The sequence below is a fragment of the Amblyomma americanum genome, chromosome 1, assembly GCF_052857255.1.
Source record: "Amblyomma americanum isolate KBUSLIRL-KWMA chromosome 1, ASM5285725v1, whole genome shotgun sequence".
Classification (NCBI taxonomy): Eukaryota; Metazoa; Arthropoda; class Arachnida; order Ixodida; family Ixodidae; genus Amblyomma; species Amblyomma americanum.
The window spans coordinates 143,365,465-143,391,403 of record NC_135497.1 but is presented as its reverse complement, the minus strand read 5'-3'; the positions used below and the strand labels follow the sequence as shown (position 1 = coordinate 143,391,403).

Genomic DNA, 25,939 nt, shown 5'->3' with positions numbered 1-25,939 from the left:
AGGGGACTGTATGGCGCAACTCAGACGGATAAATCATCGAGTGACTGCCTTCGGCAGTACCATTTTCCATGTTTTACCGTGGACACTGTTGATGTACAGTCGAAACCCGCAATAACAAAATCGCCGGGGACAGCGAGAAAATTCGCTTTCGCGAGAATTTCGTTGCCGCGATAATGAGACAAACGATAGAAAACAGCCTGCAAAAAGAAATTTTATTGCCAAAAGTTGGTTAGCTTGGTTTGCCGAGCCTTTCCTTGCAGCATCTTCATAGTTTCACATTACCACGTTGTCGTTGTGTGCACCTAAAAATGACCGGATCATATCGAAGGCGTCCAACACATTCCTCGGGTTTACCTTCTCTTCATGTTTTGGACCTTGGTCCTCGGTGTCGTCGGTTTCGCACATGCTGCTGATGATAGCCTCATCGGTCATTTCTCACATGAACAACTACGTCATCATCACCGCGAACGAAATGATCGACACTGGGGCCATCTGGAACAACATAGTTGTCGACGGCACAAAGCGCACCCCATGCGTTGCCCAGCGATTGTGGCACTGCGCTGGCAGCACAGTCATCGTGAAGTGAGTCTTCATGCACGTTTTCATTTGGTGACTCTGAATCATAGTCCACGCGCGATGTCTGCTGGGTGGGGGCTAAGCCTGCGTGCTTGAACCTGTGCTCAATCATGGCCGGAGGCGTCGCAACCCATGCAGCGGCCAGCATCTCAAGAGCCATGAACAAGTCCACGTCGGTGGGATGCTTGTGATGGAGATTAAGCACGAGACACTGAATTAGCCTCTCATTGTAGGCGCATTTCACACTTCGTATGATGCCTTGGTCGAGCGGCTGTGCAACATAAGTGCACCCGGGTAGGAAAAAAAAAACAAGCGCACGTTTGTGAGCTCCATATAAACGTGATGGGCGGTACAGTTGTCTAAAAAGACACCGACCTGCCTGCCTTTCTCATGTTGGCATCAGAGGCCCCAGGACAGCTTGAAAATATTGAACGGGTCATCCAAGACTTCCCGTTTGAGGTGTACTGGACAGGCAGCGTTCGGTTCCCCTTGAAGCTGCGGGACTTCTTGCTCCGGCCATTGGCAAGAAGCGGCTGTTTGTCAGTGCCATCCATATTAGAGCACAACAATACTGTCACGTGCTGCTTGCTGTGCTTCCCTCCATGGAATTTTTTACTTTTCAGATGCAGGGTCTTCGAAGGTAGCATTTGATAGAATAAACCCATTTCGTCCGCATTGTACACGTCTGAGGTTTTGTGCTGCTCCAGGATTTCTTCGGCAGTCGGCTGCCACGTCGACGTTGCCACCGGGTCCACTCCTGCTGCTTCGCCCGAAATCACTTTGGCCACAATATCGTGATGGGCTTTAAAGCGGATCAGCCAGCCAGCGCTTGCTCTGAATTGTTCATGCCCGAGCATGCAGGCAAACCCCAGAGCCTTCTGTTGCAGCACTGTGCCAGACAGAGGCACTTGTTCGCGTGTTGTTCACAGAACACCGCAGCCGTCACTGTTTTATGCTATGCTCGAGCACTATTCTGAATCACGAGGCCTGAATCACGCCGCTCTGAAGCATATTGTCAACTTGTTCTTGTATAACTTGGCGCTCACTGGCAGAGACGCGATATGGGCACTGACGCAGATGGGCGTGGTCACTGGTGTTGATGTGTTGGGCGACAGTCGACGTGCGGGTCAAAGTGGGTTGGTGTGAATCGAAGGAGGAACGAAATTGATGAAGCAGCTTGAGAAATTGAGTGCATTGAGGTGCAGGGAGAGAGGCGTCGATGGAGGGCAGGAAAACGCCTGGAGACGAAGTGTCGGGTGCAGGACCTGTCGGGCTGAGGGCATCTACGTCGAGGGACGGCGAAGCGTCGGTCTCATCACGATAGAGAATGAAATCAATGGTCTGCACGGTACCAAGGCACTCACCGTGGCGCACAGCGGAAGCAGATGTAACGGATTGGTTACAAACAATGCGCTAAGGCCAGCTCACAGAATGAGGACGGCATAAGGTAGGGGAAGGGACTTGCAGCACAGAAAGAGGGGCGATGGTGTAAAAAGTATATTGCCGTCGCGAACAAGGTCAGAAGTGATGGGCAGAAGAACAGGCAGGCAGTTCAGTGTCTTCGGCAACGACGGCTTTGGCAGGAGCAGCAGAAGGGGTATCGGGCGACGAGGAACTGCTGAGCGCAAAGAACTCGAGTTCAGCACGAGCACGATCGATGACTGCGTTATGGCGCAACAGGAAGTCCCAACCCAAGATGATTTCATTAGAACACGTTGGCAAAATGAGGAATTCAATCATGTAGAGGATCTCCTGAATAACGACGCGAGCCGTGCACGTCGTTAACGGCGCAATAGCCTGCGCACTTGCGGTGTGCAGCAAGAATCCAGAAAGTGGGGTCGTCACCTTTCGTAAGGAGCAGCAAAAGGTGGCGGCCATAGCAGAAACATCAGCATCGGTGTCGACAAGCACCAGAACAAAAACTGCCGGAAGGAGCTGGAACAGAGGACTGTGGAGCCTTCCTGCACGGCTTGGTGGTTGCCGTCTTCAGGCATAGCGGGGGTCGGTAGCGTGCGGCTGCAGGGGTCCAGGGCGGTATAAGGATGTTAAACCGAACCTCCACCAAATGTAATGGGGGCTTAGGTCAGCGCTCAGGTGGCGGTGAAACCACAGCGGTGACAGTCTCTGGTCTGTCCAGGTCAGCAGGCTCTAGCTCTTGCGCGATGGCAGTGCAGGTGGGATAATGCCCTTCTTCTTCTTCACAGTACTTATACAGTCACTCTAGCCTTTCATTTCTATTTGGCTGTTACTGATGGCTTTGCGATTGTGTCATTGTGTGTGTATTGCGTTGAGCTGCACACGCGCCGCCATGCCATCCCACGGTGAACTACATAACGTGAGGCGGGCCATGAAGGGGTACATTATATTTGATTCGAATGGCATTAGACAGGCAAAGCAGAAGTGTTGGTCTAAAAATCAATGTGAAGAAATAATAAAGTAATGTTCAACAGTCTCAGAAGGGAACAACAGTTTAGGATACACAGCAAAATATTGGAAGTGTAAATGTGGTAATGGAATACGTCTACTTAGGACACAGTAATCGCAGATCCAGACCACGACTAGGAGAATGAAAATGGGGTGTGGTGCATTTGGCAGCCACTCTCAAGTGATGAATAGCAGTTTACCAGTATCTCTCAAGAGGGAGGTATACAGTAGCTGTATCTTTCTCTGTATTAACCTATGAAGTAGAAACGTGGCAGCTAACGAAAGGGTTGAACTTAAATTGAGGACAGGGCTGTGAACTATGGAAAGGAAAATGATATGTGTAACTTTAAGGGACAGCAAGACAGCAGAGTGGGTCAGAAAACAAACTTGAGTTAATGGTATCCTATTCGAAACTGCACTGGGAGATGCAATTTGCTAGATTTGCGTAGTCTTTTACTATTTTGTCTATTTTATCATTTTACGCTTTGAGAAACCACACAGCTGCTAATGCACTCAGTTTCCTTCAGTGAATGTGGGAAATGTTCCTTCAGCCAATCGTTAGTAGGCTTTCATTTTTATTCACTAGATGTTGCCACAGTGTTTTACATCCTTAGAAAATTGCATCTATCAAGCTCGAGTAAAAGTGTCACGACGTACCTCAGAGTGTCGCAACGGCTTTGTGTGCGGAAACTCAGGTGGACGCTACGCTTTACTAAAATTGTCCATTAATTGATTGCTACTAGTCCTATAATGAAACACAGATCATAACATTTATGGATTTTTATGGAGCTTTTATGGTACCATGCAAAGTGGGTGTGTCTGTCTATATTTTTTTTTTCTGTTTTATGGTAAAGCAAGAAAGCTCTCACTTTTTACCCTTGACTTCAGTGGATTCATGTTATTTCTTCTGCCAGGTAACTTACTGTTGGCATCTTATTTTTACTTTGCAGAAAGCAAAAATTTTGAGCATCTGTGTCTACAAGGATGTGAGTGGTCTTTTTACTACTCAATATCGAGAGCCAGATGAGGCAACCAAGCCACAAAAGCCAGTTCCTCCACCAAAGGAATCACTTGACACGTCCACAAAGTACGCAAGATTTATTATCTATAGGCCTGATTATGATGATTGCTCATTTGCAGTTGCTTGTAACTAGCAGATGAATATTGATCTTGGGCAAACTGAATGCTGGAGTAAATCAGAAGCAAATTAATAAGCATGAAAGGATAGTGCTGTCATTTTTGGAGATGGGTCAACAAAAAGTTTTTAATTGAATGTACCAGGTGTTTCAAGCAGACCTGCCTTAATTTTTTAAATTAGGCTTCTTGAGGTTACAGTATGACTTTTGTGGTATAGTCATAGCAGTGTTGGCAGACACCAGAAAATCTGTGAATCAGGTTAACTACTATGCTGGTTAACTAATTTCTTATAGTTTAACTATTAGAGTTAGGTGCTTGGTTGCAATTTGAGATATGTATCTGACTATTCGTAATGGCTATGTATCAGTTTTTAGAATTTTGTTGCAGCTACTGCAGTGCTCACTGCTGCTTGCTATCCCTGCCGAGGCGTGGCAGAGATCACTTGGAACTTGCGCCGTGGAGGGACGCGATTTGATGGATGTTGCTGAGGGCTGTTCACGTGTGCGTGATTTTATAATTGCGCATGAAACGGCCAGGATTTGTTGGGCGATAGCTTCGACGGTAATCATGTTTTCAAAATTCTAAAAACATATCGCCATTACTAACAGCCAGCTATAAATTTATAATTGCAACCAGGTGCCTGACTGTAATAGTTAAAAATTCAACTATTAGAAATTAGTTAACCAGTTTACTAGTTAGCACGATTCATTATTTTTCTTGTGTCGGCCATCACTCTTATACTTTGTCAGTCGCAAAAGCCATACTGTTGCTACAGAAAAGAGATTTTTAAAAATTAGTCGTGGGCGTCCTTGAAACACCTGGAATATATGTCTGATGTGTTTTCTTCTATTTAATATTTTAATTCCATACTTATGTTGAGTAAAACCTTGATAGTTCAAACTTTTATTAATTTGAAATCCCAGATAATTCGTAGAATTTCTGCGGATCCATAATTTGTAACATAAATTTTACCGGTTAATTTAAACTGGTGGCTTGCACCGGCTGGATTAATTCAAAGGCCGCCTGGATTGTTGTGTGCGAACGGCCACGTTCACCGCAAAATTGGGACCATTCGAGTTCAACTGGTAATGCAGTGTCACGCCGCTTATAACTTATAACAAGTACAAAAGCCCACTTTAAGCAGCATGACCATTAGTCTTACTTTTCACTGCTTTGCGTAGACAGCAGTGGCACAATGACGTCGCACTGATCACAGCAACTGTCAACAGTTCAACGACGCCTAATCATCATTCTGCAGTGTTGATGTCCTGAGACTGCTCAGATTGTGCCGGTGCCTACAGAGAGCATAGTTTTTATTTCATGCGCGCAGTGCACAGTGTCGAAATTTTTTATGCAGAATACACAATAGCGTGCCTAGATTGGCCGGTTGTACTGCGCTATGGAGCTCAGCTGCACCAATAACTTGATGTATCTGAACTTGGCCGCCGCTCTCGTGCATGCTGAGAACGTTGGAGCGTGAAAGTGACAGTAAACAGCAAAGAGCTTTGCCGACCTACGTCGGGAGTGCTATGTGATCATAGTGTGTGGATGTCGAAACTGGCATGATGGAATTTCGGGCGACTGGCAGCTTTTCTTAGTGCAGTAGTAGCGACACTAACATGCTCAAACCGGTTTAACAGCGTTTCACGCTTGCCTGCTTTGTTTTGCTTTGGTTTTGGGTAATCCGAAAGCTGCCTAAATCGAATATTTTACGTGATTGACAGGCTTAGAATTAACGAGGTTCTCCTGTATTACACTCGTGGAGCCGTAGTGGCTGTGGAATTCGGCTGCTGAGCCCAACGACGTGGGATCAAATCCTGGCTACAACAGCCAGATTTGGTGGAGGTGAAATGTAAAAATGCCCCTGTGCTGTGCATTGTCAGTGCACGAACCCCAGGTGATCAAAATCAATCAGGAGCACTCCACTGTGGTGTCTCACATAGGCGATGTGCAGTTTTAGGATGTTAAACCCCACATACCGTGCCATTCTTGTACCAATACCATTCCCACTTCGAGTTGTTGGTCAATTCGCTCTCGCCCTACCATATGCTAGGCGTCTTGGTTAGCTCAGTTAGTAGAGCAACTGCCCCTGTGAGGTGGCGGTCCTGGGTTGAGCCCTGGACCAAGACTAGTTTTAAAGCGAAAGCTTTACTACGCCAGCCAGCGAGCCATTTTGGCTCGTCGAGCCATATGTCGTATGTAGGGAGCCCTATGCTGTATGCAGTGGCTGACGAACGACCTTGAGCCGCTGTTGCCTAACAATGCCGCAGCAGCGCTCCAACAGATGGCGCCGCCGTCGGCTCGCTCCACCAGATGTGGTCCGATGGGGTAGAGGGAGAGGAGGTGTCGCCTCGAGGGCGACACCTCCTATATATGTATATATATATATATATGAGGTGCTCGTTCTGGCAGTCTTGATGTCATAAGTAGCATAAGAGGGCTCTCGCACAGTTTCCGCCCTCGCCGTTAGATTACGTTCCATGTCACACTCGCGGTAATACAGGACGTGCTACATCCGCCGCTATGGACGAGGGTGGCGCTGGTGAACACTCTCAAGGTTCGCTTACACCCAGTAAACATAAATGCCCACGAGAGCAGCAGATTGGACAGCCGTCGCCGTAGCTCAATTGGTAGAGCACTGGACGCGGTATGCGGAGGTCGTGGGTTCGGATCCCACCGGTGGCATGGTTGTTTTTTCTGCTGCTTTATAAGTAATTTTCTTTAAGCGATAGATTAATCAGAGTATTATTATCCCACTGATCAGCACTACACATTAAAAAAAATTAAAAACATTCCCCTATGCACCTTTTGCACCTTGGTTTCGGTGACTGTTGGCTCCCTTCATAAGTATATATATATATATATATATATATATATATATATATATATATATATATATATATATATATATATATATATATATATATATATATATATATATATGCGCGCTTTGCATCAGTGTATTGTAGTCGTTATGGAGCGTGAAAGAGATGCAAACAACGACAGAACAAAGTGAGGAAGAGGCGCCAGAAGAACGCGCCGCACGACTCTGGAAGCGTCGTAACGAAGATGCGGCTAGAAGAAGTTGTACCACATCCCGGAGTGACTCTTCAACTGCGGAAGAGACCGGATTGAGTTCTCGAGAGCGTTGTAATGAGACGCTGCGTAGACGACGTGTCGAGGAAACGAAGCTTTCGCAATACAACTAGGGTTAACCAGAGCTAAACCACAGTCAATTTTTTTTTTCAACTACGAAGTTTTTCTGGAAGCTGTCTAGCTTTCCTTTGTAGGCTTGGGTGGACGGTAGTGAATAGCTATTACTGGTTTTGGACAGTTACATAAGTCATGCCCTTGACACAAAGGGAAGGAGTTAAATACCCTGCTAACTTTGGCTTTGCCTCACTTTCAGTAGCAACAGCACAGTGATCATTTGTGGTTGGGGGGAATAAAAAACAACAAACTAGCACAATTAAAAATTTTTATTTCTGCACTTTGGTACTATCAGATTTCAGGGTACACGTGGTAGACCATATAATACCACTCTAGTCTTTGAGTGTTTTATGCATGTACGTCCGTCCATGTACTAACGTGTTCTTACTGTATTCATTTAAAATAAGCAGAGTCTCAGGATGGAATTTCAACTAGTCAATCAGCTTATTCAGTTTAATTTTTATACATCTTGCATTCTTGTAGTTTTGATATTACTGAGGTTCATGTTTAGACTTATTTTTCAGTGGCCTTCTTGATGATGAAGATGAACTTCTGTATGGGGAATCGGAGGAGAATCCTATCCTGAGGGAACCAGTTCGAGCGGAATCAAAAGATACTAACTCCGAGTAAGTTTTCATACAGCTGTACTTATTCCTTGGCTCATCAGTTCTCTGTACTAACAAATTTTCTCCTTGTTGCAGGACTGACCCTGTGTTTGAAATCAAAGAAGTTGCGCCAACTTTTTGGTTGTTCGTAGCAAGGGAGAATGGTGTCTTAGAGGTGAATCTTAAATATCTTACTGAAAATAAGCAATGTGCATATTTTGTGGCTTGTTCAAAAACCTGTTCACAAGGAAAGTGCTCTTGTTATAACAACTGAGCACGTCTTACTTTGTAATCTCTTAACTTGCTTGCTTTTTTTTAGCTTGTTTTTGTCTAACTTTCATTTTATATATATAGAGATTTTTATTTATTTTTTTCAGATATACTCTCTGCCTGACTATAAGCTGTGCTTTCTAGTGAAAAACTTTCCGATGGGACAGAAGGTGCTTGTGGATTCTGTGCAGATGACTGCCCCATCTGGGACAAAGTATGCTTTTTTTATTTTCTTTAATTTAGGAATCACACGTGTACTTCAGTAACTTAATCTTAAACTACATGAGTAGCCTAATTGTTTTTTCTCAAACTGTTGCTCCTTGGTGTATTATCTCATTGCTGGTACAGCATAAACAGTTGCCCTGGTGAAAAATTCACTTTATCATGTTAATGTATCAAAATTGTGTACTAAAAATGATCCCATGTGGCTCATCTTAGTAGTATATTAGTCATTATATCCTATTCTTTATTCAAAGACTGGCTTCATGTCGAGGCCCTTTCAGAGTGTTTCAAGTGCAATATTGTTATTTTTTGTCTGTCATAGGTCATCTGAGAAACTTTCAGACATTTCTCATGAATCAATGCCAATAGTTCATGAAATTTTGGTTGTGGGACTTGGAATCAGACAATCTCGACCTCTTCTTATGGTGAGCTCCTCAGCTCTCACTTTGGAATGTCTGCGGTTTTCATGTGAATCATGCTTTCATGCTGTTACACTTTTTTTAACATTTCAGGCCCGAGTTGATGAAGATCTGCTGATTTATGAAGCTTTCCCATTTTATGAAACACAGAGGGACGGTCACCTTAAACTTCGGTTCAAAAAGGTGATTTTGCAAGTAGTATAAGAGCAGACAAACCATCTTTTCCAACATTAGCCATGCTGCCCTTACCGTTTTTCATGCTGTCAGGAGACTTGCCATCATCCAGGGGAGGGCAGCAGCAGTGAAGGTTCATGTCACACCGGTTATCCTCGCAGCTGACGAAGGCTGGCGATCGTACCTTTGGCAGTTTTCCACCAGCTTTTTTTTTTTTTCCACGGTCATGACAGCCTGGTTACTTTTGATGGAGACAGTACAATTAAACCTGAACGTAATGAAATCCTCGATATAACAAAGTATTGCAGTTTTCACAATGTTTCATCCCTAGAACACCATATATTTTTAGCAGTAATAAAACAAAGTAGATTTTTCCACACTTTCGATGGAACAAAATTTGACTGCTGGCTGCAAACGAACCTGAGGAACGAACCTGCTCGTGATCTCGGAGGCCATGTTGCGCCATTGCTAGTTCACTGCACATGCGCAAGGTGGCGCCACCAGCGCGCACACCGCTTCAGACGCCTTGTAGCTGTCGACCGAGTCGGGCGCCGCGCGACCTCCTTCACAGCACAATGCATATGTAATAAAAATTGTGTACGTAACATCTTAACCACACATCAGTGACACAAGCAGCAACACCACGCCACAGGCTTTCGCCTCACCGCACTTGGGGTCAACAAAGTGCCCCCTGAATTTTTTTTTGCTGTTTCAGCTCTCCCATGAGATTTTCTTGAGAGAACGAAAGTACAAGTCTCAGAAACCGGAAAATGAAGAGGAAGAAAAGGCTTTTCAAAGTCGTCAATGGCTTCAACCATTTTCTGATATCTCTGGCTACTCTGGGGTTAGTCTATTTTTTACTGTCCCACGTTTCTGTTTTCATTTAGCAGCTGTTCTAGACTGCTTCTGTTTTCCAGGTGTTTCTTTGTGGCTATCGGCCGTATTGGCTGTTCATGAGTTCACGTGGCGAGTTGCGCTGTCATCCAATGTTTGTGGATGGTCCTATCTACTGCTTTGCCCCATTCCACAATGTAAACTGTCCAAAGGGCTTTTTACACTTCAATAAGCAGGTAAGCAGTAATGGTGTTTTGCTTTCAGTCTTATTACTCTTCTAGGGCCCATGCAATAACATTTTGTTCTCTCAGACTAATGAAAATGCATGGCAGGAGGTGACAAAAATAAGAGGCTTTGGAAAGTGATCCATGCAGTGTGTATGGGAGTCGCATGTCGTATTGCACTCAATGGCAAGTTACAAAGGCTGCTAACCTTCAAGGGCTGCTAACTTTGACAGCAGCAGGATAGTTTAGATACATTGTGAATGAAGTGGTAGTGGTCAATTTTTTGCACCATTCATTGTCTGGAAAAATGTGTGTGGGGCAGATTTCGCTGTTTCCTTTTTAGCTGTTTATGTAGTATATGCACCAAGGGTGTGTTTGGCACCTCATGCACATGCTTTTTCTACAAAACCTCCTTTAGGTGTTTTAGTCATAGACACTGAGACCCTTATTTTTTTTTTTTCACTTTTCTGTTTGGCCTCATGGTAGCTTTGTTGCAGGCAAATTGATTTATGCTTACATGAATGCAATAAATTTAAATGTCTTAAAGCAAATGAAGTGCTGCAAAAAAGTTTTAAGTTAGCTATGTGTATAGACCAACACCTATCTGTGACGAGCCGCCGCGGTGGCTGAGTGGTTATGGCGCTCGGCTGCTGGCCCGAAAGACGCGGGTTCGATCCCGGCCGCGGCGGTCGAATTTCGATGGAGGCAAAATTCTAGAGGCCCGTGTGCTGTGCGGTGTCAGTGCACATTAAAGAACCCCAGGTGGTCGGAATTTCCGGAGCCCTTCAATACGGCGTCTCTCATAGCCTGTGAGTCGCTTTGGGACGTTAAACCCCCATAAACCAAACTAAACCAACCTATCTGTGACGTAAGCAAGATGCAGTAGCGCTGCTGCCACTGGCTGGGATGACTGGGGTAAAACTGGGGATGAAAACTGGGCTTAGTGTCCTGGGCTTAGTGGCAAAAGTTTTCGAAACAGTTATCTGATTTCACAGTGCGCCTACGATGTCGTCCCTTTGTGAAGAACAACTAAATTAATCTTAGAACAGATTCTGTAAGTGTGAAGTATCATTTTGAAGGTGATGTATTTTTAAATCATTGCATTAAGTGCGCATGGGGGTGATTCTCGACTGAGGGTATGGAACAGGAGCACGGCCCATTGAAACACATGTAAGTAGAACTTTCAGAAATATTTTTCTCGTTTCACTGAGCATTCAATGCAGGTGGCTGTTTGTTAACAGTTGGCCAGTGCTTTGAAGAACAATGTGACAGAGTATGTTGCGTCATCTCAAAGCTGTCCTTTTAAAAATGCCACGATAAATGTCTGTTATGAAACTGGACATACCCCCAAAAGTGCTCTATCCGCTGTGCATTTCCTCGAATTGCGCAAGCTTCTCATGTAGTCCGACATGCTTCTGTGTTTGTTCAATTTTCTCACGCACATTTATCATGGCATTTTAAAAAAGTAGCTTCGAAGTGACGAAGCATACTTTGTCACACTGCTCTTCAAAGCACTTGTCAGCTATTAACGAATGGCCACCTCCATGGGTTCTCTGTCGAACGAGAAATATAACTCGGTAAGTTTTGCCTATGGGTTATGCATCTGCCTTATACCCCAGCAGTGGGCAACTTCCATGCCTTCGAAATGATGCTTTACTTTCAGAATCTGTTACGATGAACTTCGCTGTCCTTCACAAAGGGGCGACGTCATAAGTGCTCTGTAAAATCACAAAATTGCTTTGAAAACTTTTGCTTCTTGTATTCTTATGGGCGCTAAGCCTGCTTTTCACCCCCTGGCGAGTTCGGCTGTTGCGAGCTCTTCCTTTGTTAGTACAGTAGACCGATTTTTCAGACCCTCTAGGGACCGCGAAAACGACCAAAAAATCAGGCAGTCCAGAAAATCAAATTTCACCAAAAAAATCACGAACTTATTGCCATTATGTGAAGAAGGAAGCGCAAAAAACGGACGAGGGATGGCGTAGGGGACACAAAAACACGTTCACTCCGTCCCTCGTCCATTCTTTGCGGTTCCTTCTTCGCAACATACATCACCAAATAGCCTCGCAGCTTGCTGTCCTGTATTTCCATTATGCTGGAGGAAGAGGTCAGTTGTGTTGCACACATTCTAAAGCTGCTAATGACTAAATTTAGCCGCGCGACACGTGCACTGATGACAGGCGCCGACCGCTTTCACGAGCTCGGCCTGGCTGTGCTGCCCTCGGCATGTCGCCGATGAACACACGGGCTGGGACAAAGTCTAAACGAGAAAGCGAACACGCCGCTGCGGGAACTGCATTGCGCCCGCAGTACGATGGGCCCAGAATGAGAACGTGAAGATGGTGAAAAAATAAGAACCGAGAAACGGCCGAAGCAAGCGCTCCGTCGGCGTTGGCCTCCGTCATTACGCCTAGCGATTAGAGCCAAAATCGGCACCGTATTCGACGATATGCACTCTGTGGTGGCTTGCGTATAACGAGGGGCTGCTTGCCTGTCATCGAAACACCAGTTATTTGCGGTTTTACGATAGAAAAGTCAGGGTTGCGGTGCGTTTTGTAACGGGTACGCTGACCCAGCTTTAAAATGCACCACCATTTCCTCCCGCGCTCGCCGTCTCCGTGAAGCCATATGCCTCCCACGTGCTTCGCTGCTACCTCTTTCCGTATTCGAAATGAAAGACTCGGCATAGATGAGTTCCGTGAACTCTGACTGCTTTTAAAAAAAGTTCCTGCGGCAGAAGACATTCAAGAACCATACGATTTCGAAACCACGTGGCACAATGTGCCGACTCGTGCAGAATTTCAGTATCGCAAGAGGCCCCCTTTAAGCTTGAATTTCATTTTATTAGATCAAGTTTTCGATCTCTCCTGCAGATTGAAGTAATGAGGTTCCACTGTACACATTACAGTCGACGATCGATTTTTCGGACTCTCTAGGGACCACGAAAACGACTGAAAAATCAGGCAGTCCGGAAAATCGAACTTCACCGAAGAAAATCACGAAGCATGCCAAGATGCTGCTTGCCGCCGATAACCACTTGTTTATTTTTTGAGGAGAGCTCCTGCCAGAGGGGTGGCGGGAGGGGAGAGCACGGCGCGCTCGGCGAACTTGGCAGAGCCCCAAGACGTTGCATGCTGTAAGCTAAGGCATAGTCATTCACATTACGCACTCGTCACCGTCCTGTGTGTTTTTTTTAACCTCACGTACACGTACAAAACGCGCGCCTGACCTTCAGGGCCAGTGTTCAGCATGTTCGCGTTATCTCGACGCGAATGGCCGGCACCGCCGGCTGCCACAAAATTGCCAGATGGCGTCAAAGTGAACGATGGTGACAGTAGCGGCAGGAACACAAACCCGTCTGACCGCGTGCGTTTGTTGACTGGAGGGACGGACGGTGATATATGAAATCTCGAATCTTCCAAAAAAATCTGTTGGGAACTTTTCTTTTTCCCGCGTAATGAACCCTCCCCCCAAACTGATGTCAACTTTTCTGGAAGAAAAGTGGGTTCATTACGCGAGTAAATACTGTATGTGGCGGCTTGGGTATTGGCGGCGAGTGCGAACAAGGTCCGAAAAATCGAGCAGTCAGTTCCGGTGCGTCCGAAATTTCAAGCGCTCTTATACATTGGCTCTATGGGTCATGTTGCGGTGCCGCAAATAAGTCCGAATAATCAAGCATGTCCGAAAAATCAGGTGTCCGAATTTTCGTTCGTCGACTGTATATAGCGGCTTGGGTGTTGGCAGCGAGTGCGAACGAGGCCCGAAAAATCGAGCAGTCAGTTACAGAGTGTCCGAAATTTCAGGCGCTCTTATGCATTGGCTCTATGGGCCATGTCGTGGTGCCGCGACGGTGCCTCGAAAGAGTCCGAATAATCAAGCATGTCCAAAAAATGTGTTGGTGTATATGTACAATCTTTGCCAAAAGTAACCAGGCTGTATGGTTTGCTTCTCCCTCATATAGTGGAGCCCCTACGGCTTTCCTAAAAATCAAAAGGTATTGGAAAATGATGAAAAGGGCTCTCCTTACCACACAGAGGTTTATAGCTTGCTGGGTGCGATAAGTGTTCTGCTATTCAACTGAAAAGCAAACCGGGCAGCCTGGTTACGTTTGGCAAAGGGGGTACTGTCAGTGTCAAATGTAATGGAAACAAGCTAACTAGCATGGAAAAGTGAATATACAAAAATAATAGCTACTTCAAGGGAAACACACGAGGCTTCCATTAGCACTTCTCCACAGCAGTCTGAATGCCATAGAAGTGAAAATAAAGTGCTCTTCAGACGGATACAAGTTTCTTCTTGACTTGTATGCGATTATAGTATTCAGTCTCCAGGTGCTGAGGTCTCCTTTTTTTATACCCGTTGCAGTTGTCTTGTTTGACACTGGCGGTACATCTAACAGTGCTTTAGGAGACAGATTCCTTGCTTGTTATGAGAGGTGTGTAGGTTTGATGATGAAGGTGGTATGTTGCCTAATAACAGCACATCTGGGGGAAACTCAATTCTGTTTTGGCTTTCAGGGCTATGTAAAGGCTAAGCAAAGATATGCATGTCACTAAGAAAGGTGTCAGACCTGAATGTAGGATTTGCTTCAGATTATTTTAGTTTTTAATACTTTTTGTTTCATATAAGCATGTTGAACATAAATGGTGTATATTTATTTGCTGGCTGCTACTTTTGCAAGTGCAATGACCTCCTTTTCTCTTGTTAAACCTCCATAGTTCTCCTCTACAGTAAAAGCTCGTTAATTCGAACTTCAAGGGACCGGAAAAGTGTTCAAATTTTCCAAAAAATTAAAATTATCGAATGATCCCGAAAAAACTGTGAAGAACTGCTTGCATCATAGTAAATTTATTTGGTGAAAGACAGGGTAATGGTTGCTCGATTTTAATATGAGACCAGAGCAGCAGTGACTTTTTTTTTTTTCACATTTCTATCGATGCTTTACTGTGTGCATACTTTCGGCAACACCGAAACAGAACTGCTCCAAAATCATAAAGGCCTCCTGCATCCGTCACGGGGTGATGCGATTCAGCTCCACCGCTTCCGCTTCACACCTATCATAAGCGACACTTGACATGTGTGAGGAGGCTTCACTGTAGGAACTGCGATCGGCACGCGGTGAGGTGAAGCCTCTGAATGTGCATACAACTACTGACTCCTTCCTCCACCATACTTAAAATTAGATGTTGAAATACAGTGATTGTTTTTGGATGAAATTTGATTTTTTGGCCCGCCTGATTTTCCACAAATTTTCGTGGTCTCCCTCGGTCGGCAACTGTATTACCCTTAATTCCAAGTACAGTAGAACCCTGCTATAGTAAACTCTGATAGGGTAAAATGAAACTGCAGTCCCATTTCGCCTTTCATAGATGGCTGTACATTTTTTTCCGGTTGTAGTAAATATTTTTTTCTAAGAAACTGCTGTAGTAAAGCACGTCGGGCCGTGGCGATGTGCTTCCCTTGGAATGATGACAACGTGGCACGCTTGAGGGAAACATTCATAGGCAAATGGATACCAAAGGTGACAAAACAGTGCTCTTTGAGATAGCTTCACCGCCAAGTTCGGAAGCTGTGAGCAGAAGGCAACTTTTTGGACGTCCTTGGGGCCGTGAGTGTTTCTGAGCTATGATGCTGAGACTGCGGAAAATGACACCGTGTTCATGCAAAACTTTGGTTTTCACATGAAATAAAACTCGGAATATATTCGTAGCTACATTGTATTTGTGCAAATGCTCTATTTCCACAAGCCGTAAACAAAATCGAAAACGTGATAACATGAGATGTGGTTACTGGAAATATATAGTTATCACATAAAGGGACAATGAGAGCAGGATGGAAAGTATTTGTGAATGTCTCTTTTATAAACCAACACTGTGTTTAGTAAGCCAATTTTTACCAAAGAGCATCCTGCAACTGATATAGTAAAACCCTGATATAGTAAAGATTTTTGCTGGTCAGAGTCACTTTACTATAGAGGGGTTCTACGGTATCACTAAACTTGCACTGCAAAAGTAGTTGTAGTTTTTGCTACAGGGAAGGTACAGTTGCAAGCAGTTACAAGTAGTTGCAAGTACTTGCTGCTGTGGGTCAGTCAAGGTACTATGGCTGTTCTAGAAATTGGAAGCAGCATTGTGCTTGTGTACGATTGCTTACGTGTTGTTGGCTTTAGAAAATAGGATGGCAGTACACACTGAAGTTTCATTTTGTGCATACTGCCATTTTTTAAAATTGGAGGCATAGTTCTTGGAAAGTTGGAGGCATGCCCCCACTGTGCTGTAACGAGGCATGCCTTCACTTTTTAGGACATCAGAACTGGCCTGCCCATGCGCTCTGCATGCACTCATGCTTTCTCTTTCATGGTACTTGCACTTATGCATGCTGCATGCTACTGTCTTGATAGATGAATTTCGTTTTAGCTTCTCTGTTGTCGTAATATATAATGTTAAAAACGAGTTTTTTTATTTTAATTGTGTGAAGCTGAACGGGCGTGCTTCTTTTCTGAAGTATAATAAGCGTTCTGAGGGAAAGTTTTATAGCGCACACTGATGAGCGAGAAAAAGGACTCTGTTTCTGTGTAGCATGTGGTTCTAGTTGTTGAACCATCCCAGTTGTTAACCATTGTTTACTTGCATCTGCAGCATCATCTGTTTGGTAAGCAGTGACATGCAAAATGTCTACATGGATAAATGTATATCCTGAACTTGCTTTTCAGAAATGCTGTGTAAGAGCATGCAGTGTTTTTGTTGGTCATTACTGCTAAGAACATTATTTGCTGTACTTACATATAATAATGGGAGTTGTGCCAAAGCTTTATCTCTGCTGCTTGTGTTTATCTGTGGAGTACTTCATTGTTTGACAGCTGTCAAGTTTTTGCCATCTGAGGAGTGCATCGGATTAGAAAGTAATAATGCTAATGGCTGATAATGAAAATAATGGTGATGTGACTGGATGCTATTTATAAATTTAATGTAATTCTAGAGTTTAGTGCAGGAAAAATTTCGTAACAAATGACTTTCTTCACTTCAGAAAAAATTTTCTCGTATGGTAAGTTTTTGACCTCTCTACATGTACTTTCAACTAGGAGAGCATTTTCTTTCTGTGTTTATGTGCTTGCTCCAGTGTTATCTGAATGCGTTATAGTATTGCTCTGTGGTTGGCTGATTGTAGAAAAGGTGCTTGTTTTTAGGAAGCCGTAAAAAAATACAGGACAACTTCATGTGATTCTTGTTCCTAGAGAAAACTGATTCTATGGCCTTTTCTGGCTATATTGGTGTATGTCTCACAGCAGAATACACATTTATTGCTAAAAAAATTGCATTTAAAAATTTTTTCTCCACTCTATTAAAACTGGTGATCTTTACACAAAAAAAAAAGAAAGACTGTGATCACCGTTTTGAAATGAATGGTAGTATAGCACAACCTCTAGATCCGCGCAGAAAACCTCTGTTGATGCACGCAATTTACTTGCAAAATCAAACAGTGGTCAAGGCTATGAAAGCCTTGTTCTCAGTTAATGTAATGTCTTTATCATTAGAATACAGCCGCCGCGGTGGCAGAGTGGTTATGGTGCTCGGCTGCTGGCCCGAAAGACGCGGGTTCGATCCCGACCGCGGCGGTCGAATTTCGATGGAGGCGAAATTCTAGAGGCTCGTGTACTGTGCGATGTCAGTGAAAGTTAAAGAACCCCAGGTGATCGAAATTTCCGGAGCCCTTCACTACGGCATCTCTCATAGCCTGAGTCGCTTTGGGACGTTAAACCCCCATAAACCAAAACAAACCATTAGAATACAGAAATTTATCAATACAGGTCAACTTCAGTTTGTCCTCAGTGTCACTTTAACTAGTGAAACGTATTCAAATCTTTGAATTGCTTTTATTAATGCTTTACTATAAAGTGTTCATGTGAAAATATGGTGACTCAGAGGACTAATTTTATAAAGTAATAATGTCGGAAACTGACCGTAAAGCACTGATCAGAGTGATGTATGCATCAAGGATCTCTATTCCTTAGTTCTTGAAAGAAAATATCATAAAGCTGGCTCTAGTGCACAGAAGACATCGGACCTTCCCAATCTATTTATTATGCTTTCACAGTCACTAACATTTTAATGTGCTCTTGTGCTGGTTGAATACAGGAAGTGACGCCCCTACCATGCTAATTTTGGATTTTATATTTCGATGCAGCTCTCCTCAGGCTTCCACGGTGAAAGCTCTTTAATGAGTCTTTAGGGAACATCCTAAATGTGTGTTTAAATTTAATTAATACTGTTTGTTTTTTGCATACTACAAATGGGCTGCATTTCTGGTATTCGAATTTCTGTTCCTGTACACCTTGTGAATGCTCAGCTGACGTGGCAAATTTTTTCTGGTGCTTAATTGGTGCTAGTTTGCATGCCGAGGAACTGCAAGAAAATGTCTACAAATCTGTGGCTAGAACCATGACACTACCATGGCAGTGCTGTTGGTGACAAGATCTTTCAAAATTTTCATGCTCTGGATTTTCGCCTTTTAAATTCAGCTTGTGCTAATATGTTGATAGCACCTCTTTTGTTTTTCTGGTGAAGTGGCGTAGCTGTGACTCAGTGCCTGGGGCGCTTGGCTGCTGAGCCAGAGGACCGAGGTTCATTCTCGGTCGCAGTGGCCATGTTTCTGTGGAGGCAAAACACAAAAGGCGCACGTGTGCTTTGTCATGTCACCACACATGAAAGAAACCCAGAATGGTCTTCATTAATCTGGAGCCCTCCACTAGGGCCCTCCATTGCCCATTGGTCGTTTCAGGAAACCTCACAATTTACAATTTCAGCCTCACACAGACATGCAAAATCCAACAGTTGGGTCGCAGACAAGGGCATTTATCTAATGCTTTGCCACCATTAAGGCTTTTGAATTAACAATGCAAACTCAGCTCATGAGCATTTTATTTCTTTAGTACAGTAGAATGGTTTTTGGCCCCTTCAACTATCTCCTAGTGTTTTCACACAGAAAGCAGTTCTTGAGCTAAGGAGCTCGACATTGGATAAATCAGTCTGTGCTTTGCACAGCTGCGGGGGAAGTCAGGACATCAAGCTTGCCATGTCAAGATTATCCTCCAGCAAGAATTTTTTTGATGCGTTTTGTAAAAGCTGTGTTATTTGTAGTAAGAATTTGAATTTCCGTGCCGTCGCGCCTTTCCCTCTCCTCTTGCCACTTTTTCAAACTGAAAGGTCGGCACTCCTCCTTCGGCTTTACTGCCAGGGGTGGAGCTTCCTGACCCGCCAGAGCTGCGCCGCTTATTGCTCATGGTAGCTGCCTGACATCTGAAAGAATCAAACTGATAACCATCCCTGAACTGTTGGAGGGTGTGAGCATGAAAAAGTTGCCGGAAAGGGCTCGCTAACTTTCACGAATGATTTTGGGTTCTCTGCTGCGTGTAGAAGTGTATTATTTGGCTCAGGTATTCATGACAACACAATGCAGTGATTGAGCGAGTTGATGTGCTCTCCTCGGAAGGTGTTTCAGAGCCCCTTTGAAAGATAATTTCTCAATGCAGACTTGTGATTCGATAAAGGATGTTAGCACTTACTTGGGCTGCTGCATATGCTTTGTGAGCAGAATGGCTTGAAAAGGACACCGAAGGCATAAAAAACTGGAACTTATTGTTTCTTTTGCACTGTGGAGGCTATTTTGGCTAATAAAGGTGCCAAGTGTTAACTTTTCTTTCTTGTGATAATGGCATGGTTTGTCTTACGTGCATGCAAACTCAAACTTTTGTGACTTCAAGGAAGAATACTGTGATTTGAAATTTTCCAAAGTTTAAAACATTGCTTTCTGTGTTACTCTGTTCAGGGAGAACTTCGGATTAGTACACTTCCAACACATCTGACTTATGATGCACCATGGCCAGTGAGGAAAGTACCTCTTCGGTGCACGCCACATTTCGTCAACTACCATGTGGACAGTAAGACCTACTGTGTCGTCACAAGCCAGCCGGACCCTTGTAATCATTTGGTCCGGTTCACAGGAGACGAAAAAGAGTATGAGCTACTGGAACGAGGTTTGTTTTTGTATTTTATATTTGCCTTTGGAAGTGTGAGCTTTTACAGCTCAAAATAACTTCCTGTCAAAGAAGACTTTAATGTTAATGGAAAGGTAGCGTAGCGGTGTTAAGACGTAGTAAACCATTTGTTATCTGTACCTATGTATGTCTTGTAGATCACTCTGGTCATAACAGACTCATGTAAGGTTAAACATGGAAGTCTGTTATAAAAGTATTTGAATTTCGCAGACTTGCCATGTCGAGAAAAGCAGTACAAAGGTGACCTCTTCGCTGTCTTCGTCATTTATCGCATGGACCAGTTGCATTCAGACGGTGATATGATTGGACCTCATACGGGATTCCTCAAGTGGGCTTTCCCACTTACCACATGTGGCGAGTACAAGATCGCCAATCACCTGCTTCCAATATTCCCAATGCGAAGGTGCACTTAAAATTTCTTTTTTGTCCTTCCGTAATTTGTTGCATAGATAACACCCACACCCATGGCACTTGTCCTGTCGCCTTCACAACTCTTCTAGTGTGATCTCCGCCACATCGTTTTGGTCAGCTGTGATATGCAGAAAAGCTGACTTGCGGAATTTCACATGGAACTCCCGAAGCGGGGCACTATACGAGGTGCCAAAGTCTGGGCAAACGGTTGAGTAAAAATCCTGCCTATTGTGTCGTAACTCGTGCGCCTCTGACGTGCATAATGTCAGGCATAATGACAATAGTAAGCCCCCCGTCGCTAGGGAAAAAATTAGTTTGACCACGTAGTTTCGGTTTACAACTTTATCCCCAGCTTGCGTAGGCTATTGGCCGAGCATTTGTTAGCTGACAAAATCCAGCTGTGCGCATTATTAAGACACCGACTGGCATGCCACCAGTCATTTCTTTTTCTTCTCCTATTCTGTCCATGTTCTCCTGCACGTCTGTGCATGTTCCTGTTTAGTCCATGTACTCCCCTCACGCCGAAACTGCGCTCTCATCATGCGATTTTCACTGTGTGATGGAGATTCCTCGCAAGGCTTCACCTTATGTTCAAATTTTTTGCATTTGTTTTTTTAGGGGGGGGCAATGAAAATTCTGCCTTTGAATAACTAGGGCTTTTCTTCTGGTCCCCTGATGTCCGAATTAGCCCTTTAAAGTGCTTTGTTGTGTAAATAGCATACTAGTCACTTTTTCTGAAATGTGCTGCACCTGGCGGTGGTTTCTTTGTTTCAAGTGAATTTCTCGCCCTTCATGTCAGAATTTAGACGGTTTTTTATGCTATATGGCAAATGCAGTAAGTAAAATTTCACGAAACAGTGAGTGGGGCCCTTATTAGCAATCAGCCCCTTCCTGATTGCTAATAAAGAAAAAATTGCACTTGAGCTTATAGTATTTGCAAGTTTCACATTAATAGGCACTGCGTTCTAAACTTCAGCGCCGGAAAATTGAACTGAGCGTTCCCCATATAGTACATTGCAACAGGCACGCAAGTTGAAGTTTCCATTTAATGCATGCCTTGTGTTACGGTTTGGTAATAAGAAAAGACTAAATGGTAGATGAGTATTATTGTTAACATATTATTATTTACAAATGCACACAGTTAGTCTTTACGCATGAGCCGCCGCGGTGGCTGAGTGGTTATGGTGCTCGGCTGCTGGCCCGAAAGACGCGGGTTCAACCCCGGCCGCGGCGGTCGAATTTCGATGGAGGCAAAATTCTAGAGGTCCATGTGCTGTGCGATGTCAGTGCACGTTAAAGAACCCCAGGTGGTCGAAATTTCCGGAGCCCTTCACTACGCCGTCGCTCATAGCCCGAGTCGCTTTGGGACGTTAAACCCCCATAAACCAAACCAAACCAGTCTTTACGCATGAATTCAAGTGACAGTAGTTGATGCTCCTGATATAGATTATTATAGCTATGTAATTTGAAGATGCACGGCCTATTATCTGCATCATTGCCTATTTATTATCTGCAGCATTGCCTTCTGTAGTCTCTTGAAGAGAACTATATGCATTCTCATACAGATTAGGTTCAAGAGATTAGTAGTCACTGTGGGGTTTGACTTGGGGAGATATATACATTCTCCCCACTCAATCGCGGCTGACACGGTTCAAAGCCGCCCGGACCCCACCCCGTGATTGTGTACGCTACCGAGCGCACGCCAACCACGGCGGACCTTGCTCTGAGGGAACAAAAGAACGACAAGGTGGTTGACACAAACAGGCATTTATTGCTAGAGCAACAATAACACCAGCTAGCAACAAGGTACGCTAATGAATCGAGGTCGTCCGACTCACCAGCAAGATTCCGAGCGAATGTTCGCCCACGCTAGGGCAAGGGATACTCCGAAGGCTGGACGGGGCGAGTACGGGAGCGGGTCTCCCCGTCGCTTCCTCGCCCCACCGGCGAAGAGCGGAGCCGCGAGCGACACGTCCGCTCGCGCCGACGATCCCAGCCAGAGCCCCATGCCCCCTTTCCCGCATGCGGACTTCAGCAGTCTCCCGCGCAGCGACGCTGGCGCCCTCTCTTGCCAGTTAATGTAACTGGCAAGGGAATGCGTTCCTCCTTGAAGTGAGACTGCTGCTGCACGGTGCCTCGCAGGAAAACAAACACAGGGGGCTGCAGGCCAGGCCCCCCACGCCGACAGCGTCCACGCAGACTTCCGCGGTGTTCCGAAGGCGGCATGAAGGTCTCCTGCTGGGACGACTCGCATGGCCCGCGGACTACCGTGTCCTCAGGCCCGCGAATAGAAGGCCGGTGGGAAAACTGCAGGCCAGGATTCTGCAGTAGTCGCCAGGGCAGCAGCAGCTGCCCCGGATGGATGCGGCGAACGGGATACAGGCCGCTCCGTCGCAGCAGGTGGCAGCGAGACGATGTGCACCGAACAGCAAGCCTGGGTGGCTCCACCGGATCTGCAAAATTGCCGAAACGCTCTCGGCGTGCCTTTAACATAGGTCACGAGAGGGGAAACGGCATCTGCAAGGGCCTCGTGGCAGAATACCTAACTCGCTAGCAAAATGTGTCGGTGGCTGTGCAAACGCAAAGTTTTAGTGAACAAAGCCCTTTCTTGAGTTGAACGAGACTGTTCAGTTCGTGCGAGGTTACAAAAAAAACGGGCGGGCAGCAAAGTGCGCCCCCTCTCAACAACACGGTCCGGTGGTCGGGTCTCTTCTGGCGTGGTGCAGGCAGCTCCGAAAAGCCTCAGGCCTGACTACCACTGACCACGACCGTTACCACAACAAAGACCCGAAACGGGTCATGTGTGCGCAGCCGCGAGGAGACATCAGCTTTGTGGGGTGGTCCTGCCCCGCTCACTGCACAAAGCAGCTTGTGAGCGGTCGGCGCCCACCGTATCGGACGGTGTCGAAGCGCCCAGTGCCGAGCTACAATACCAGCGAGCTCGTAGCGGCACCCGTGGCCCCAGGCCACCTGACTCCCAGAGAGTAGAGAAAATAAATACAGAAACTCGGACCACCCACGCGGCTTCCGTACTCACTTGCTTCAGGCTCGGCAACTCCGCGGGCGTTAGGCCTCGAGCTTTCTCTATGTGGACCAAGTGATTCTCGCGAAGGGGGGCAGGGCTCCAGCCCCTTCGGGCCCCCCATTGGATACGTACCTGTTTATGCTACGGCTTCGCCGCAAGCACTCATATAAGTGCTAAAATCCGGCCTTGCGTGCCGTCGCCTCACATACTGCATGCATGATGACCTCCGTTGGAAAACTTGTCCTTTACAAACCAATAAGCCAAATGAGAGGTGTGATGCATGCGTGCGGTACTTCTCAAATATTTTTGAGCATGCTTCAAAGCATATTCATACAAAACATGGAAGACCATGCGCTTGCATCGTGCTTCACATGTTGACGACATGTATGCATACGCGTGTTTGCATGAGTGCATACTAAAAAAAAACTCCTGCAGCCTGCACAAAGTGGCCAATGTGATGGCTGAAGTGAGAACGAAACCACTTCATTGGCCGCTTGACAAGCCCAATAGAGCATGAATGCCGTTAGGAGCTTGCGGTTCTGATCTCTACGAACAATGGCCACACGCAGCCTGAGCTTAGAATGAGAAGTGAAAGATTCAGTGTTTGTTTTTGCATCTAGCTTTTCTTGCCTTCGTCTATTTTGCACTGTTTTAGTTACGATAGACTTCACATTCTCTTTGTATTTGCCCGCGCTTGCCCATTGACGGCCAATAGCATTTATCGAGAATGCTCATAAATACATTGCCAGCCTTCGATGCATGAATCTGCTCGTGCTGGTGTCATGCGGACTTCACTTTTACGCAATTTTCTAGCTTATAAAAGCTTTTTTTTTTTTCAGCAAAAATGGCCTATTTGCTACCGCATGACGCTAACCTATCAGTCTAGCACAACTTAGTAATCCCATTTAGTGTCCCTTTAAGGCTTGAACGTGGCCATCCTTGCTATGAAGATGAGCCACAGGAAGGCCTTCTTGTTTGTTTCTAGCCCGCAAAGTCTGCCCTCGCATTATAGTCGTGGCCACGTTACATTCTATTGTAGATAGAGGGCGGGTAGATGGTTTCTTGACACACACAAAGTGTACAAGGGAGGAGAAAGCCTCGGGGTGCTTGCCAACGTTTCGACATGATAGTTTCATGACACTGCTATACATGGTGCCGTGCGGATAAGCTTGGCTCACTGATACTGTTCCATAACAAGGCAGTGTGAAGTTAATTTGTTTTATTTCATCCATTTGTTTCCAAGTCATGTTGTGAAGTCTTCAGGTTCGTCCACTGGTGCAGCAGCTATGGTGATGGCATGCTATCAGTGTTTTGTTCCTGTCTGCATTACTATATGTTTATGCGTGGTGCATCTGTTAATCTGTGACCCTGTGCTTTATTGGAAGATATTAGTGGAGTCTCTCTGCCATGAGTATACATGGTGTTGTATTGAAATTTACTGCTTGCTGCAGATGCTCGATACATATTTCCGACCATGGAGAAGTTCTCACTACAGCTGTTATCACCAGTCAGCTGGGAGACCATCCCTAACACCCGGGTGGATCTTGATGAATGGGAACACCTGACATGCATCAAGAATGTCATGCTTTCATCAGAAGGGACCAGCACAGGCATGAAAGGCTACTTGGCCCTAGGCACCAATTACTGCTATGGGGAAGATGTCACCAGTCGTGGCAGGGTTTGTACCATCTTTTTCACTGTTTTTTCTTTGTTCATCTTTATTTACATTTTCTAGGACTTGCCTTGTGACTAAGATCGGATTGTCAGTATACTATAGAAGATTGTAGAGGCTATTTTCGTAGCCAGAAACGTGAGCAGGCTCTGGCTCTGAGTTCACCTATACCTATCTTTGAAAGGTGCAACCATCTTAAAATCTGGTAAATTTGTAAATGAACCCATGGACAGTCGCGCCAGGATCTTCTAGCGGGGTGGTGAGGAGAAGGGGGGAAGGGGGTAGTTGAGTCAAGTTTCAGGCATGCTGCTTGTCTTACTAAGAGAGAAACTAAATAAAATGAAGAAACACAGTAATGATAGCTTCACATATTGGACACACACACACATTCAATTTCACTGCACTGTTTCTGTTTGCATGCACCAATTTAAATGCTACTGATACTTGTGTTGTGACCATTGGATTGCTATCGCTAAAATGGAGGCGTGAGGCTCCGTCAAGATACTATTCAGGGTCTGAAAGAACCACTCGGAAAAATTTTGATGCAGCCCGGCAAATATGTATTGTGGTGGTGGCCAGCACCCCTCGCCTCCCCTTGGTGCCTCACTGAGTGAACCCCTCCCCTGGGCCTCATGTAGGGTTTGAGGTGGAGAGGTGAAATGGGCGGGGTTGCACGGGTCACTGC

General features: G+C 45.2%; 1 protein-coding gene across 5 annotated transcripts in view; it reads left to right on the top strand.

Moving 5' to 3' along the window:
- Positions 1–25,939, top strand: part of Cpsf160 (cleavage and polyadenylation specificity factor subunit 1) — a 100,540-nt gene that overhangs the window by 50,110 nt on the left and 24,491 nt on the right. For all 5 annotated transcript variants that reach the window (XR_013310862.1, XR_013310863.1, XM_077647114.1 and 2 more), the window contains 10 exons: positions 3,951–4,087; positions 7,872–7,973; positions 8,049–8,127; positions 8,330–8,436; positions 8,767–8,869; positions 8,957–9,046; positions 9,753–9,881; positions 9,955–10,107; positions 19,918–20,125; positions 25,034–25,260. Coding sequence is in view for 3 of the 5 variants with exons in the window: in XM_077647114.1 (XP_077503240.1) it covers positions 3,951–4,087; positions 7,872–7,973; positions 8,049–8,127; positions 8,330–8,436; positions 8,767–8,869; positions 8,957–9,046; positions 9,753–9,881; positions 9,955–10,107; positions 19,918–20,125; positions 25,034–25,260 (1,335 nt within the window). In the remaining 2 variants the exon portion in view is untranslated. The remainder of the gene's footprint in view (positions 1–3,950; positions 4,088–7,871; positions 7,974–8,048; positions 8,128–8,329; positions 8,437–8,766; positions 8,870–8,956; positions 9,047–9,752; positions 9,882–9,954; positions 10,108–19,917; positions 20,126–25,033; positions 25,261–25,939) is intronic.